This window comes from Oncorhynchus gorbuscha, linkage group LG04 (assembly GCF_021184085.1).
Source record: "Oncorhynchus gorbuscha isolate QuinsamMale2020 ecotype Even-year linkage group LG04, OgorEven_v1.0, whole genome shotgun sequence".
NCBI classification, from domain to species: Eukaryota; Metazoa; Chordata; class Actinopteri; order Salmoniformes; family Salmonidae; genus Oncorhynchus; species Oncorhynchus gorbuscha.
Window position 1 is genome coordinate 49,135,918 of NC_060176.1, and position 18,495 is coordinate 49,154,412.

General features: G+C 41.0%; 1 protein-coding gene across 1 annotated transcript in view; it reads left to right on the plus strand.

Annotated features, from left to right (window-relative positions):
* LOC124034189 (polypeptide N-acetylgalactosaminyltransferase 9) overlaps positions 1-18,495 on the plus strand; it is a 108,322-nt gene that overhangs the window by 65,350 nt on the left and 24,477 nt on the right. Inside the window, exons 7-8 of the mRNA XM_046347044.1 lie at positions 8,636-8,821; positions 10,572-10,709. Of these exons, the coding sequence (XP_046203000.1) occupies positions 8,636-8,821; positions 10,572-10,709 (324 nt within the window). The remainder of the gene's footprint in view (positions 1-8,635; positions 8,822-10,571; positions 10,710-18,495) is intronic.

Here is an 18,495-nt window from a genome sequence, read left to right on the forward strand (position 1 = left end):
TCCACAGAGGAACACTAGAGCTCTGTCAGAGTGACCATCGGGTGGACTCCAATCCAGTTGTAAAAACATCTCAAGGATGATCAATGAAAACAGGATGCATCTGTCAAGGGGTCGGATACTTATGTAATTAAGGTATTTTTAAATTTGTATTACATTTTAAAAAACAAAATACCTGTTTTCACTTTGTCATTATGGGGTATTGTGTGTAGATTGCTGACTATTAAAATAAAATAGTTAATCCATTTTAGAATAAGCCTGTAACGTAACAAAATGTGGAAAAAGTCAAGGGATCTGAATACTTTTCGAAGGCACTGTACATGTATATATGATTACCAATCTCAAAAGGTGTGCAATTTGCAGAACAAGGGCATTTTACAATACATTTAGAGTTGACTGTCTGTGAAATAGTTATGAAAAATGTATGTTCTTCATTTAGCAAATGCCCTCCAGTCCCCACAGTTTTCTGAATAACAGACATTCACAACATGAGGGTCCGCTGGGGTCATGAGGTCCGCTGGGGTCATGCCAGGATCCATTGTCCTTAGCTTAGTCAACCATGCTTACAATATGACCAATAAATATTGGCGCTTAACTCCGTGACCCTCCAGGAAGCTCCTATAGTCACTGAAAAGGACCAACTCGGCACAGAAGTTACATGACAAAACCCATTGCATTTTTTACACAAATACTTCTTGTAAGTTGAACTCAAAACTCAAAACTGTTTGTCTCAAAACTCAAAAAGTCATTGTTACTTATGGTCGTGGTACTGACTCAATTAAATGTCACATCAACAAAATAAATTCAACATAACTTTGCAAGCAAAATCAAATGTATTTATATAGCTGTACAGAAACTCAGCCTAAAACCCCAAACAGCAAGCAATGCAGGTGTAGAGGCACGGTGGCTAGGAAAAACTCCCTAGAAAGGCCAAAACCTAGAATGGAACCAGGCTATGAGGGGTGGCCAGTCCTCTTCTCGCTGTGCCGGGTGGAGATTATAATGCTCATAATTGACCAGCATGGTCAAATAATAATAATCACAGTAGTTGTCGAGGGTGCAGCAAGTCAGCACCTCAGCACCTCAGGAGTAAATGTCAGTTGGCTTTTCATAGCCGATCATTAAAAGTATCTCTACCACTCCTGCTGTCTCTAGAGAGGTGAAAACAGCAGGGACAGGTAGCACGTCCGGTGAACAGGTCAGGATTCCATAGCCACAGGCAGAACAGTTGAAACTGGAGCAGCAGGATGGCCAGGTGAACTGAGGACAGCAAGGAGTCATCATGCCAGGTAGTCCTGAGGCATGGTCCTTGGGCTCAGGTCCTCCGAGAGAGAGGAAGAAAGAGAGAAAGAGAGAACTAGAGAGAGAATACTTAAATTCACACAGGACACCAGATAAGACAGGAGAAGTACTCCAGATATAACAAACTGACCCTAGCCCCCCGACACAAAACTACTGCAGCATAAATACTGGAGGCTGAGACAGTAGGGGTCAGGAGACACTGTGGTCCCATCCGATGATACCCCCGGACAGGGCCAAACAGGAAGGATATAACCCCACCCACTTTGCCAAAGCACAGCCCCCACACCACCAGAGGGATATCTTCAACCACCAACTTACCATCCTGAGACAAGGCCGAGTATAGCCCACAAAGATCTCCGCCACGGCACAACCCAAGGGGGGGCGCCGACCCAAACAGGAAGATCACATCAGTGACTCAACCCACTAAAGTGACGCACCCCTCCTAGTGACGGCATGAAAAGAGCACCAGTAAGCCAGTGACTCAGCCCCTGTAATAGGGTTAGAGGCAGAGAATCCCAGTGGAAAGAAGGGAAACCGGCCAGGCAGAGACAGCAAGGGCGGTTCGTTGCTCCAGAGCCGTTCCGTTCACCTTCACACTCCTGGGCCAGACTACACTCAAATCATATGACCCACTGAAGAGATGAGTCTTCAGTAAAGACTTAAAGGTTGAGACCGAGTTTGCGTCTCTCACCTGGGTAGGCAGACCATTCCATAAAAATGGAGCTCTATAAATAGGAGAAAGCTCTGCCTCCAGCTGTTTGCTTAGATTCTAGGGACAATTAGGAGTCCTGTGTCTTGTGACCATAGCGTACGTGTAGGTATGTATGGCAGGACCAAATCAGAGAGATAGGTAGGAGCAAGCCCATGTAATGCTTTGTAGGTTAGCAGTAAAACCTTGAAATCAGCCCTTACCTTGACAGGAAGCCAGTGTAGGGAGGCTAGCACTGGAGTAATATGATCACATTTTTTGGGTCTAGTCAGGATTCTAGCAGCCGTATATACCACTAACTGAAGTTTATTTAATGCTTTATCCGGGTAGCCGGAAAGTAAAGCATTGCAGTAGTCTAACCTAGAAGTAACAAAAGCATAGATTAATTTTTCTGCATCATTTTTGGACAGAAAGTTTCTGATTTTTTAAATTTTACGTAGATTAAAAAAAGCAGTCCTTGAAACAGTCTTGATATGTTCGTCAAAAGAGAGATCAGGGCCCAGACCCTACCTGTGACTTGCAAGTAGGGTTACAAAATTCCGGAACATTTTCCAGAAATCCCAGTTGGAAGATTCCTGGAAATCGGGGAATTTTGGATAAAGTTACCTGAATTTTGCAACCCAACTTACAGGCCTGTTGTGGCCTTTAAACCATGAGTTTCAGGCCACTGAATGAGGGTAATGTAATGAACATGAGGTGAGACAGGCAATAGGTAGATAACAGGAAGTCAAATAGGCTAAAGTACAGGCAGGGAAAAGGCTAGTAACATAGTCCGGGAGATCAGGCAATAGGTAGATAACAGGAAGTCCAATAGGCTAAAGTACAAGCAGGGGAAAGGCTAGTAACATAGTCCGGGAGATCAGGTAATAGGTAGATAACAGGAAGTCCAATAGGCTAAATTACAGGCAGGGAATAGGCAAAAGGCATCATTCGTGAGGCAGGCAAAAACTATCATACACAGGAGTGTGATGGAGTGCAAAGAACTGAACTAAATAATGTGTGATAATGACATGCAGGTGTGTGAACAGGTGACTAGAATTCAGGTGATTGAGATCTGGAGAGTGAGCTGCGTTCAGGGAATCGAGGTGTTTGAGAGTGTGAGCTGGAAAGTGGGCTAGAAAGTGGGCTGGAAAGTGAGTTGCGTTCAGGGGATCTACATGTTTGAGGGTGTGAGTTGGAAGCAGATGTTACAGGTAAAGCTATGCCTCAAAATAAGGCCTTATGTTTTGTCATAAAGAGTTTAATTAGAATTATATTATTTGCGTTACTGAACAATTTTCCAAGCTGTCTGTCAAATCAGACAGCGACCAAGCAAGATGAGGCAGAAAATGAAGTGAGCAGGACTTCAGGAAACCTTCTGATGATGATGATCCCCGACTAAGTCTCATTGCTGGGTGTTCCAACCTTGTCTCCTCTCCTTGTCTCCTTACTTCATGACTTCTGGTAGATTAGAGGGATTAAATGCAGACTCTGCGTAGCAGTGTTCATGAAAGAAAGTACATGGGAAAAGAAAGTTTGAAGAACACTAATGTAAGAGATCCTCTGAATAACAGAACCTTATATAGACCTTAGATTATCCAATATGTTGGGTTAGTAGTGATACTGTGTAATGGTGCTGTTTCCAATTCTGTTTACTGCTGTTAATAGTTTTTATGGTTTTTACAGTTGATGTTTCCTATATCCCTCTAGGGCTTAGCTCACCCAAATGGTCCTGTGCCAATTAACTAACGCCACACAGCGGCAATTATATTAGCAATTAAATAACCTCTACATCAAAGTAAACAGTCTCCTATGTTAAGTGATGCGATCTCTATCCTGTGTTTAAATACGAATTTATGCAAATCAGACTTCACTATATATTACTATGAAACCATAGTATTTCACTTTATATATTCACTTTGTATGTTGTCTACCTCACTTGCTTTGGCAATGTTAACACATGTTTCCCATGCCAATAAAGCCCTTGAATTGAATTGAATACTTAAAGATGTTTGTTTCCTAATCTATTTAGAGGTGTAAAGGTAATGTGTGTATGATACGTCTGTGTTGGTCACCAACTTGCCCTGATGCATGACTGTTGACTCCTATGATGCCATATGAATCAACAACCATATATCAGGGCAAGACTCCAATTTAACTTAATATATTTGAGATAATTGTTGGTTTACTGTGGTAGTGAGAAGTTTGATTACTGCTTATAGAAAACACTTTTTAACGTGACTTGACAGGCCAGATGATTCACATACAGATCTATTATTGTCTATTTGAGGAGATCAGGCGCAAGCTGTGCTGGCGAGGCTCTCTCAGCATGGCATAAATGTGTTTTCCACGCAGCCCTGGTGCAATCATCACATCATCATTATGCCTTTTGTGTCCAGGGACAAAAAGGCATTTGGTCTGATTTGTTTAGCTAATGCCCTGGCTGAGACCTCCAAAGTTACTAGAGAGTGGCAGCAGCGTCATAAGACATCCCGGAACAGACGTGACGTGACGTACATGAGAAGCCTGCAGTCTGCTCCTTCCTCTGCCTGGTCCTGGCCTGCTGCACGCCACCTGTTCTCTCTCGGATTGGCTAAAACTCTCTCTCTTATGCTGCAAAGGTCACATTATCACGGATGATTTTGTGTGTTTTAAAAAAGGAACTGACCTGACTCTCCTCAGACTCCCATGTTCTGTGATGTCTGTTAGCTATTTATTTCCCAAACCTACCCTGTCATAGAGGATTTGTCTGGTCTGATTAGGCTTTTTCAATGTCATTCGGGCTGATTACCAAAATAGACAGAAAGGACAGAAAGGACAATCTTAGATAAACGCACACTGTTAAAACCATACGTCCCAAAGGGACGCATACCGACACGACACAAACACAAATGCACACTCACAGACACACACTTTTACACGGATCCTTTGCTGCTGCTACTCTGTTCCTTATTTTACTCTTATTATTATCTATCCTGATGCCTAGTCACTTTACCCTGCCTTCATGTACAGGACATATCTACCTCATATCTCGTACCTCTGCACATTGATCTGGTACTTGTCCTCCCTGCATAGGCACATGCTTGTGTATTTAATTGTATTCCTCTTGTGTTACTATTTTATTTTTAAACTCTGCATCGTTGGGAAGGGCTTGTAAGCAAACATTTCACAGTAAAGTCTACACCATTTATAATAGGTACATGTGACAAATAGAACTGGATATGATTTGATACACCCACTCTGACACACTTGATTCTCCCATAAGTAAACAAGCATTACCTGTGCAGATCCATCTCTGCAATCACCAAATGCTACCCTACACAGTTTTAAAAAGAACACATTGAAAATGTCCTGACTGTAACAGAGGCCAAGCTAGGAGTTTCTTGTTGAAGCTGATAAACACCACAGAGGGTTATGATTTATGCACAGACTAAAGTGACAGCGTTTATCTGGCAAATCCCTGTTTACGATCCAGCTATTACTCTGGTCTGCACATTGACTGAGAATGGAAGTGATTGTGTTAGCTGCGTTGTTGGCTAGCTCCCGACGAGTGAGCACATTTTCTATGCCAGGCAAAATTGCAACTCATTAGCTCATCGTTATGGATGTATCCAAATAAATGTCACTAGAAAACAGCTTAAACAAATGCAAATGCAGCTACTTTGCTGTTATTTTGGCTGCACTTTTTGACGTGACTGTAAGTTAGCTATAGTTGGCTAGCTAGCAAGCAAGAGATACGAACGTTGCCAGCCAGTTTGGCAATGAAACATTTAAAACAAACGACTGGGTCACGTCCATAGATACAGAGCAAAAAGAATGAACTACTGGGTAGCATCTCTGGCAACCGAACTGATAGAACGAACAACCAGTCGGCTTGGGTAGCAACCCTAGATTTGTGTCGGGACAATATATTGTGGAAGGATGAACTAGTATAAATAAATTCATCAAAATAACGTTTTTAATTAAAATGTCAATCATTATTCGAATATGTTGATAATAGTGTATTACCACTGCGTGTTCATCAGTTAAGTGCTTGTGCTTTAGTAGAGGCAGGCTGGAAGATGAGTCTGTTTTTTTTATTAGGTCTTTGTTATTTGAAACCTAACCATTGATCAGTAAAATAATAAGTCATCTATTAGTGAATGCAATGTCATCCACAGACACACAATGAATGCAAGTAGTTTCTTTGCCGTAGCCATGAAGGAGCATATTGGTCATGTAATGGTAATAGCGCTGATTGATTTATTAGTCCAGGGTCACTCCTCACTTCACTGCTGTTTAATCTAAGAGAGGGTTGATTGAGTCAAATGCGACCATTGAGGGTGTGAGATGGAGGGCAAAGGCCTTCACAGCTAGGGAATGGATCAGAAAACAAATGTATTAATGCTATGCCTTTATTAACACTCAATGAAACACTCACCCACACTTGAGTGCTACTGTACAGTACATGCAAATTATGGTAACAGTGACTTGATTAATATTTGCTGTATTTAATTTCCATGAACATGGCACACAGTACCATATGGCATGGGGGCTTAGCGGCTCCAACATCTTTCCTCAATGAATTTCACAGACCAGCAAGAATGCATTTGGTTTATTTGAATACTTGATTTGACTTCTCCTTTTGTTAGCACTCAGCGCAACATACTCTATTTGTATAGTGCTTGTAATACAATCTCTCAACTATCTCTGTGTTATGTGCGGTGAAGTACAAGATGTGCGGTGAAGTACAAGAAGTTCCAACATAAACTGCCACAAACTGCGAGGGAAAAGATGGAGTATATGCTCTGCATAGCAGCAGTCTTTTTGGGGTCATACACTTAACAAAGGGATGTTTTCCAATGTTTTTAGTGTCAGTGGAAAGCCCAAGTAAATGCAATGGGTTTAATTTATGCTGCCCTGTCCAGCAAAAAGGGTGGAGAACAAACTTTTGCCGCAATGTATCCTTACTGGGGATCCATCAATCAATGGAATCTGAGCAATGACATTTCTCCTACTGACTCAATTCCCTCTGCTCTGCCTCATGCCCACACTCACTCAGTCGACCAACACACGTCATTGCATGCAGTTTGGAATGAAACCCTTTTAGGTTTGACGTAAAGTAGGAGCACAGTGGAATCCATGCTAACACAAAATATGAAAAGTTTGTGGTACACCTACAGTAAGTCACAATCATGTCAAGTATTCCTTACTACCCCCTCCAAAACAATGGTGATGTCACTGCTAGTCTAAATGTTGTTTTTTTTACTTTAGGGGGGTGACTCATCAGTATGTAATTTAAAAAACGTATTAGTATTTCGGTACTATAAATTTGACTGGTGGATGTCCTGGTTTCTTCAGGGTATTTTTCTGCGGCATGCAGGCAGTTATCTGTGTCCTCTTGTGCTGAGCATGAGGTAAATGTTGGGTTCAGTGGAATGTTAATGGTTTGGAACATCTGTTCTGCATTGTGAAGATTGTCATTAAGAGACTCTCGGAGTGCTGGTGGCGCTGCAGTTCAAAAGACAGGAGGACTACATTACCATATGCTGTCCTCTCTATCTTTCCTGCTCTGGTGTTGGAAATGTTCTCGTTTAAGTTCTCTCTCCCTCTCTACTTTTGATTTTCCTTTGTATGCTATAATTGTGTGTCTGGGCAAGTGTTATCCTTATAACAGGTATGAAGGTAAGACCCAGATGCAGACAACATCGAATTAAAAAGGATTTAATAATCCAACAGGAGCAGGAAAAAGACAGGTCAAGGCAGGGAGGGGTCTGTAAACCAGAGGTGGGGCAACGGTACCGGACAGCAGGCAGGCTCAGGGTAGGCAGAGGTCAGTAATCCAGAGGTGGGGCAAAGGTACAGGTCGGCAGGCAGGCTCAGTGTCAGGCAAGCAGTCGGGCTCATTTTCAGGACAGGCAAGGGAGGGTGAGAAAAAGAGAGACTGGGAAAAGCAGGAGGTGGGGCAAAAACACTGGTTGACTTGCCAGTTTGTCTTGTTTGTCAACAGAAGAACAGAGAACACGGGTATAAATACACAGGGGATAATGGGGAAGATTGGTGACACCTGGAGTGGGGTGGAGACAATCACAAAGACGGGTGAAACAGATCAGGGTGTGACACCTTAGGTTGGAATTGTTTTCCAATAACCTGGAAGAATTCATTCTGGTAGTCGTTGCTGATGATGCAGCCACCATTTTCCTTCCTTGAGTATTGAGTCAGTCACAGTTGAGTATCACTGCATTTTTCAGGCCCGTAGTCAGTCAATACTTTTTGCAGTGATGGACGTTTTTCTCCAGGGTTACATGCTTTTACCACCTATTTTTATGTATTACCACTTTTTCACAGACAGACACTATTCAACCACAATCCAGTGCCAGGGTTACTGTTTGTCACAGGAAACTCTCTAGGGACACTCATATTTATGGGCCATTCCCATACAGACACATTTATCAGGCCTGTTTTCACCCACTTCAGCAGAAAATAATGGCCTGTGGAACCTAATTGCTGCATCAAGCAAACACCCTCCTCCGTAAAAAGATAAACAAGGAGGCAGCTATCACAGCTAGCAGGAAATCTTGCAGATACAGATGTTTTCTCTGTCTGAACTACTAAACAATCCTCTAGACTAGGCTTGACTCTGTCCTCTCTCTGCGGTCTCCTCTCTAGGTGTGGCAGTGTGGTGGGAGCATGGAGGTGCTGCCCTGCGCCAGAGTGGCACACATCGAGCGGACAAAGAAGCCGTACAACAATGACATTGACTACTACGCCAAGAGGAACGCCCTGCGGGCCGCCGAGGTCTGGATGGATGAGTACAAGTCCCACGTCTACATGGCCTGGAACATCCCTATGAATGTGAGCATAGCCATAGTCTGACAGCGCCGGACCTATGGAGAAACATATGGCCAAGGTCAAGGCTATCATCTATTGATGATATAAATATAATGACATTCTATGACAAAACAGGGCTTATTTCTATTGAGTGTAATGGAGGTGGTTCTATGAACCAAGCTCATGAGAAACCTTGTCTAAGACCTGAAGACTTGTGTTAGCTCATACCAAAGCTTTAGCTCAGCAGGGTAACACAGTATTATGGGGCACAGGAGACCGAGTTTGAACACAGTTGGTCACATGAGTCTGTCTGCTCTTTTACTCATCCATTCATCCATCTATCCATCCATCCTCACAACTTGTTCATTCAGACCAGCATCCTGTTCTGTGCCGGGCAGAGCCCCTCTAGAGAGACTATGCCTCGATAGAAATTCAGAATTCAGATTTCATCCCACTCAACCTTCAGAGCTGCTCAGTGAGATCTGAACGACGACGTCTGGCTCTGGGTGTTGGAGCTGAGAGCTGAAACCAAATGAATGAGGGGGCCTTTCATTTAATCAGAGTCCGCGTTCATACACAACAGTTTAGATGTAATTGCTTTCAAGAGCCATTGAGATGGGCTTTGAAAATAATAATAAAAAATAAAATAAAAAAATAAAAAGAGCTTAATGCAGAACACTAATTTCTGTACTGCAAATGATCTGTGTGTCACAGGGTGCGGGTGACAATGCTTTATTAAAACACAGCCTGGTAGAAATTGTATGTTTTTCAAAACATTATTGTCAGTAGAAACAAGCTTTGGATTGTGTTTCACTCAAACAAGGCCTCCTGCACAGGAGCACATTAAGGTAAGAATCCTAGGGAGGCCAATGCCTCTGTAAATGTGGCAGAAAGCTAGGGAGAAGAAGGGAGAGGTACAATGGATGCATGCAGGAGGAGGAGCCTACTGATTGAAGGCCTCCGACAGTAACTAAGACAGCACCCTATAGACAAACTAGCTCATTGCATAACATTCTTTATGTAATTACAATCCCAGTGGCATGGTGTTTTTGCCTCTCTGTCCCATGGCACAGAAGTTATTTTATGTACTGTACAAAACATATAATGTTCTAACTAATCCATCTCCCATTCCCTCCACCACACACACAGAATAATTGGTTATTGGTTACTCTGCTAGGAGGGCAGGGTCTATGATTCACTGTGGTTACCACCATCAGGTAGTCCAAATAACGTCTCCCAAATGGAATGCATCTGTTAGCCTAATGTTACAGCTAGTTAGAAAGACAGAGGACAATGCCATTATTCTCAGATATTAAAATATGGTTGATGCCTGTGGAAAGGGGAGATTTTTAAAGTCAGTGTGCCTCTTAACGAGGCAGTGTATGTCTGCTGCAGAGGCCAGGGCACAGTGCAGAGCAGTTATTAAGCAGACACCTCCATGCACAACACCGGCCGGCACGGCGGGGCCGTGAGGACTCATAATTAAGCAGCTTATTAGAATTTGCACAGCATACATGTCTAATGAAAGAACAATGAGGGTCCCACATGACAGGCCACCATCCATCCATCTCTAAACCAAATCCACTATTCCTCTCTCAGCTTCTCTTTTCTTTTCCTTTTTTCTACCCTTCCTCCCTCCAGCAGTCTTTCCAGGCCTCCATTTTTCTATTCAAACCACAAACAAGTGTAGTCACATGTTGCTTCGCTAAGTAGATAATAAGTAATAGCCTCCTGCATAAATGTTAAATGTGATTTATTTTCCTGTTGCTACCAGAACCCTGGGGTTGACTATGGGGACGTGTCTGAGCGGGTAGCCCTGCGGAAGAGGCTGCAGTGTCGGAGCTTCCGCTGGTACCTGGAAAATGTCTACCCAGAGATGCGCATCTACAACAACACAATCACATATGGGGAGGTGAGACATTCACTGTTCACTATTCACTATCAACGATAGCGATACAAAAACATGTTTTGAGTGGAATACCTATACTATATGTAGTGGAATACCTGATTACATTTTCACTATCAATGACACAATAAAAAAAAATTATAAAAAAATATATTTGAGTGGAATAGCTGCAGCCTACTGTGTGTTTGAAGACACGTTCTACAAAAAAAAAACACATTTCAAATGAGTTAATTTGCAAACCCACCAATTCTTGAAATCTTCCCTTCAGTCTTTTGTTGAATTATTTGGCACGCACTTGTCTCTTGCAGTGATTGCAGGGTGTGCTTTGTTTTTTTTCTCTGTATTTGCATATAAGAGCTTCCATATAAGAAGCAGTGTTTTCTTTAGTGTCACATACAGTACTACACAAGCTATGTTTACATAATGTACACTCAATCAATCTACCATTGACATTATATTTCACCACTTCTGCAAAGATTACATGTTGAAGGAAATACATTCATTTACAGGGAGTCATTGAAAGGTAAAGGTATCATGTTTCCACAGAAACGCTGCGCAGCTACAAAATTTGATGCAATTTTGCCCGTAATGAGTTTTAATTACACACTTATTAGCTTTCGATGCCGACTTGATTGTTTGGGCTCGGCTGCACAACCCTGCACAGCGGAAAAGATTATGACAGGATGAGAAATTGAGCGCAAGAAGTCAGACAGCCAATTCAGAATCATTGTAAAATAAAAAGACTTTTACTTATTGATTTCGACATCAGAGTCGGGGGAGAAAATCAATAAGCTTTTCAAGTTTATGGTCGGCATATATCAGAATTAAAATAGGCCGTAACTTCATCAAGCAGCACAATGTTGGCGGCCCTGGCCCCATGAATGCTGCTAGCCCTGCTTCTTTCAAATGGATTCAAGTCTTGGAACAGTTACCTTGTGTTGCCACACCTCATCAGCTGAACCACAGCTGCACCCCCTGCACTGACCAGACCAGTGGCCCAGTACATCACTGGGACCATGCTCCCATCCATCCAGGACATCTACTCGAAAACGGTGCCTGAGGAAGGCCCGCGGCATCATCAAGGACCCCACACACCCCAGCCACGAGCTATTCACTCCCTTACTGTCGAGCAGACGTTATCGGACCATGAGGTCGGATACCAACAGGCTCAGAGACAGTTTCTATCTACAAGCCATCAGACTGCTGAACACTTGAACTGGATTGACCACCAGCTCAGACATACACACATACACACACAAACACATTCATGCTACACACACATCACAACTGCTGCTACCAGTTTCTTACTATGATTTGTCAATACTGCACAATTTAAACATTTGCCTCCCCAATCCCCCCTTCCCCAAAACACGTGTCAACACACGACTATAAATTCTGCCTTCCTGTATTATACTTATGCTAAAATGTTTATTCTGTTCTACTGAGCCATTTACTTTATAGTTGTCTTTATTCTTGTGTTTTATTATTTCTTATTGTTGTTGCATTTGGTTGGACAGTGTATACCATGTGTATCAAATACATACGACTAATAAAACTTTAAACTTTAACCAGCCATCACAACATGATAGATATCTTCATGTAACAGTATTGTTTCTGTCCCTCTCCTCACCACAACCTGGGCTTGGAATCAAGGATCCTCTGAATACATCAGCAACTGCTGCCTACAAAGCATCGTTAGCTATCGCTTCACAAAAGCTGCTGCAGGGAACCAACTACTTCCAATGTCTCAGAGAGAGTGGTCACTGATTAAAACGCTATTAGCACGCACTGCAAACTAGCTAGCCATTTCACACCAGTTACATTCACAAGGTGGAAATAAAGTGATACACATTCAATCACATAGTCTTAAAAGCACATTAATCCACACTACCATCTGGACTAGGAGGAGTCTAAGAGATTAGAGAGGTTTATTTTGCTTACATGATCTTAGATTAAGCCAATTAGTCCCGAGACCCCAGCAAAAATAGGCTTTTCATATATCTGACATTAATTGAGTTGCATGTTCAGCCCTTATATTTAGCCTCACTATGAAGAGAGGCTAAATATAATTAGAACACAAAACATGTATTTATTTATTTTATATTTAACCATTATTTAACTTCTTTGTGAACATTTACATTACATTTAAGTCATTTAGCAGACGCTCTTATCCAGAGCGACTTACAAATTGGTGCATTCACCTTATGACATCCAGTGGAACAGTCACTTTACAATAGTGCATCTAAATCTTAAAGGGTGGGGGGGGGTGAGAGGGATTACTTATCCTATCCTAGGTATTCCTTAAAGAGGTGGGGCAGTATGTGAACAGGGGCAGTATTGAGTAGCTATATTTGGATAGAAAACACTCTGAAGTTTCTAAAACTGTATGAATGATGTCTGTGAGTATAACATAATTCATATGGCAGGCGAAAACCTGAGAAAAATCCAACCAGGAAGTGGGAAATCTGAGGTTTGTAGTTTCTCAAGTGATTGCCTATCCAATATACAGTGTCTATGGGGTGATATTGCACTTCCTAAGGCTTCCACTAGATGTCAAGTCTTTATAACGTTGTTTCAGGCTTCTACTATCAAAGGGGAGAGAATAAAAGCTGTTTGAATGAGGGGTCTGACTAAAAGCCATGAGCTAAGTCTCGCCTGCAGCCGTGAGCGCGAGCTCAGTTCCTTTTAATTTCTAAAGACAAATGAATTGTCTGGTTGGAATATTATTGAAGATTTATGATAAAAACATCCTAAAGATTGATTCTATACATCGTTTGAAGTGTTTCTACGAACTGCAATAGAAAGTTTTGACTTTTCATCTGGTCTTAGTGCCCGCGCCTTATGCTTTTTGGATTACTGGACTAAACGCGCAAACAAAAGGAGGTATTTGGACATAAATATGAACTTTATCGAACGAAACAAACATTTATTGTCTAACATGGAGACCTGGGAGTGTCATCAGATGAAGATCATCAAAGGTAAGTGATTCATTTTAATGCTATTTCTGTCTTTTGTGACACCTCTCCTTCTTTGGAAAATGGCTGTATGGTTTTCTTTGGCTAGGCGCTGACCTAACATAATTGCATGGTGTGCTTTCACCGTAAAACTTTTTTGAAATCTGACACAGCGGTTGCATTAAGGAGAAGTTTATCTTGAATCATATGTTTAATCTCTCTTGGTACAAGTGGAATGCTAGCGTCCCACCTCGACAACAGCCAGTGAAATTGCAGGGCGCCAAATTCAAAACAGAAATCCCATAATTAAAATTCCTCAAACATACAAGTATTATCCACCACTTTAAAGATAAACTCCTTTTAAATCCAACCACAGTTTTGATTTCAAAAAGGATTTACTGCGAAAGCACACCATGCGATTATCTTAAGTCAGCACTTAGTCACAGAAAACCATACAGCCATTTTACAGCCAAGGAAAGGGCTCACAACTCAGAAATAGCGATAAAATGAATCACTAACCTTTGATGATCTTCATCAGATGGCACTCATAGGACTTCATGTCAGACAATACATGTATGTTTTGTTCGATAAAGTTCATATCCAAAAATCTCAGTTTACATTGGCGCGTTAAGTTCAGAAATGCATTGTCTCAAACAAACACCCGGTGAAAGTGCAGAGAGCCACATCAAATGACAGAAATACTCATCATAAACATTGATAAACGATACAAGTGTTAAACATACGAATAAAGATACTTCTCCTTACCTCTCTAGAGTAGGAGGACAGCATTCAGAATTGTGGATGAAAAGCATCCCCAAATTAAACGGCCTGTTGCTCGGGCCCAGAAGATATGATATGCATATAACTGGTAGATTTGGATAGAAAACTCTAAAGTTTCCAAAACTGTTAAAATAGTGTCTGAGTATAACAGAACTGATATGGCAGGAGAAAACCTGAGAAAAATCCATTCAGGAAGTTTATTTTTTTGTTTCTATTCAATGCCATTACAGTATCCATTGACTTAGGACTCAATTTGCAGTTCCTATGCCTTTCACTAGATGTCAACAGTCTTTAGAAATGGTTTCAGGCTTGTATTCTTATAAATGAGGGAGTAAGACCAGTCTGAATGAGTGGATGCTGACATGTCACAGAGCTTTTTCATGCGCAATCCCGAGAGAGTGCATTTCTTGTTGAAATTTTATATTGACGACGTTATTGTCTGGTTGAAATATTATAGATCATTTAGGCTAGAAACAACCTGAGGATTGAATATAAAACATTGTTTGACAACTTTATGGATACAATTTTGATTTTTTTGTCTGCCTGTTATGACTGCGTTTGAGCCTGTGGATTACTGAAAAGAACACGCAAACAAAACAGAGGTTTTTGGATATATAGAGACTTTATCGAACAAAAGAAACATTTATTGAGTAAATTAATGTCTTCTGAGTACCACCATATGAAGATCATCAAAGGTAAGGGATTAATTTTCTCTATTTCTGAGTTTTGTAACGCTTTTGCTTGGCTGTTTACTGTTTGTAATAATTTGTCAACTGGGCTATGATCTGGGCTAGGTATGTTCTGGCCTCGGTATGCTTTCGCCGAAAAGCATTTTATAAATCTGACACAGTGGTTGCATTAACAAGAAGTTAATCTTTAAACCTATGGAAAATATGTTTTGTTTTCTGAATTTTTATAATGAGCATTTCTGTATTTGAATTTGGCGCTCTGCAATCTCACTGGATATTGGCCAGATGGGACGCTAGCGTCCCACATACCCTAGAGAGGTTAATGTAACCACTGTGTCAGATTTCAAAAAGGCTTTACGGAGAAAGCACGCTTTGCGATTATGTTAGACTTTGACGTAGACTTTTATCTGAAGCCATTATTGTGATTATTGTGACTTTGCCATTGTAATTGTTTGTAAACTTGTGTAGTCAAATTAATCTATGATCGTATGCTATCCATTTGTTGTTTGTATGCTGTTCTTTGTATGACATTTTAATATTTGATTATTAACCAATGATATTATGCCACTCTTGGCCATGATTACAGACACCTGTGTCTTTTGACACTATATAAATGAGTCATCCCGCAGTGTTTGTGATTATACCCTGATGAAGACAGCTTGGCTGTCGAAACGTTGGTAATTACATTTTTGCATATGAGCTCCTAGAGTGTGCTGCTCTCTTTTATTATCAAGTTTCTACTCCGCTAGCCAGCACCTCGTCTTAATAGGTGTGCGTTCCTTTTTCTTCTAGGTCAGCACCTAGCCACAGAAACCCATACAGCCATTTTCCAGCCAAGGAGAGTGTCACAAAAGTCAGAAATAGCATTAAAATGAATCACTTACCTTTGATGATCTTCATCTGGTGGCACTCCCAGGTCTCCATGTTAGACAAATGTTTGTTATGTTCGATAATGTCCCTCTTTATGACCAAAAACCTCCTTTTTGTTTGCGTGTTTTGTCCAGTAATCCGAATGCTTAAGGCACGTGCACTAAGTCCAGAATAAACGTTTTTTTAAAGTACAATAAAAGTCAGTAGAAACATGCCAAATGATGTTTAAAATCAATCCTCAATTTGTTTTTGTCATAAATAATCAATAATATTTCAAGTGGACAAAAGCTTCGTCAACATGAAAGGAGAAACAAGAAAGGTGTGTTCCCGATCAGGCACATGGCTGATGAATATAAATTTCCACTGGCCACTGATTGAAAGTGCAGTATCTCCCTCATTTTTCAGAGTAAAAGCCTGAAACAATGCCTAAAGAATGGTCACATGTAGAGGAAGCCACAGAGCCTGTGAACTGGGTCCTAAGTCTTTGTATAGTGGATACGCATTCAATGGAAAAACAGCCTTTCAAAATAATAGTTGGAATAATCCTGGTTGGATTTTACTCGGTTTTTCACGTGCCATATCAGTTCTGTTATACTCACAGACATTATATTAACAGTTCTGGAAACTTTAGAGTGTTTCCTATCCATATCTACTAATTATATGCACATCCTAGCTTCTGGGCCTGAGTAGCAGGCAGTTTAATTTGGGCACGCTTTTCATCCAAAATTCTGAATGCTGCCCCTACCCTAGTGAAGTTAACACTTGTATCTTAGATAAATGTTTATGGTGAGTATTTTTGTAATTTGATGTGGCTCTCTGCACTTTCACCGGATGTTTGTTTAAGACAATGCATTTCTGAACATAACGCGCCAATTTCAAATGAGGTTTTTGGACACCAAGATGAACTTTATCGAACAAAACACACATTTATGGTCTAACATGGAGTCCTGGGAGTGCCATCCGGTGAAGCTCATAAAAGTTTAGTGATTCATTTTAATGCTATTTCTGTCTTTTGTGACACCTCTCCTTCTTTGGAAAATGGCTGTATGGTTTTCTGTGGCTTGGCGCTGACCTAACATAATCGCAAGGTGTGCTTTAGCCGTAAAACCTTTTTGAAATCAGACACTGTGGCTGGATTAACAGGAAGTTTATCTTTAAAACGGTGGATAATACTTGTATGTTTGAGGAATTTTAATTATGAGATTTCTGTTGTTTTGAATTTGGCGCCCTGCAATCTCACTGGCTGTTGTTGACGCTTGCGTCCCACATATCCCAGAGAAGTTTTAACTAGGCAAGTCAGTTAAGAACAAATTCTTATTTACAATGACGGCCTACCCCGTGCCAAACTTGGATGACACTGGGCCAATTGTGCTTCACCCTATGAGACTCCCAATCATGGCCGGATGTGATACTGCGCAACTTGGGAGCATTCATGAATTTTATTGACAGATGTCAATAAAAAAATAAGGTCTGCCAAAGCAAAAACCTGATAAAAATGGATTTGTTTGCTCACTGGGAAATGAATATACAACTATTCAGTGACAACTGTGTGGAGTTTGGAGTTTGTGACAGCAACTATGTGAGCTTATTAGAGTATTATAGACACTATGTCCTGGGATTTCCAATGATCTTCTACGTAGAAGAACCCCTTACCTTCTAATGCTTGTCAGTGTCATAGACATGTCCCGTGCGTATTCATGAGAGTCTCAGCTTTTACTAGCTCAAACTATTAAGACTCTACACATACTTTTGTAAAAAGACCCAACTCCGGGTTCCCTCTGGTTCCGCCCTTGTCTCACAAACACAGAATAATGGTTGGTACAGTATATACGGATGCGGAAGAAATAGACAAATACAATGGTCCAGAACAAATCCCATAAGTCTGTAGCTGTTTTAAAGGGGTCCAAAACATCCCGGTGTTACGGTGGGACTCATTGGGTTAAAATGGAATCTTTCATCACTGTAGTGTGTACATTCTTACTTTATGAGATGTGAAATGATAAACTGCTGTTTCTTGTCACTAATATTTACAGAAATATATATTTTTACAGTATATTCTGGACAAGAGGTTCTAAAAATGATAGAAAATAGGTTCGATAAGACTGTTATATCAACAGTTTTGTGTTTATACCATTAATAATTCCCTTCTGAAAATAATAAATGTAAACTTTGCACAGACACATGCATACATTTACATTTAAGTCATTTAGCAGACGCTCTTATCCAGAGCGACTTACAAATTGGTGCATTCACCTTATGACATCCAGTGGAATTAGTACATCTTTCGCTGAATCTAAGCATAGCCTGATTTCCATCTTCATGTGTGTATATCTGTGTTGTTTCGTGTTTTGCAGGTCAGGAACAGTAAAGTGTGTATGTTGTTTTGTGTGTTGCCTGCCAGGAACAGTAAAGTATCTGTTTTTTGGTGTGATGCCGGTCAGGACCAGAAAAGTATCTGTGGTCTTTGTTATGTTGCAGGTCAGGAACATTAAAGCGTCT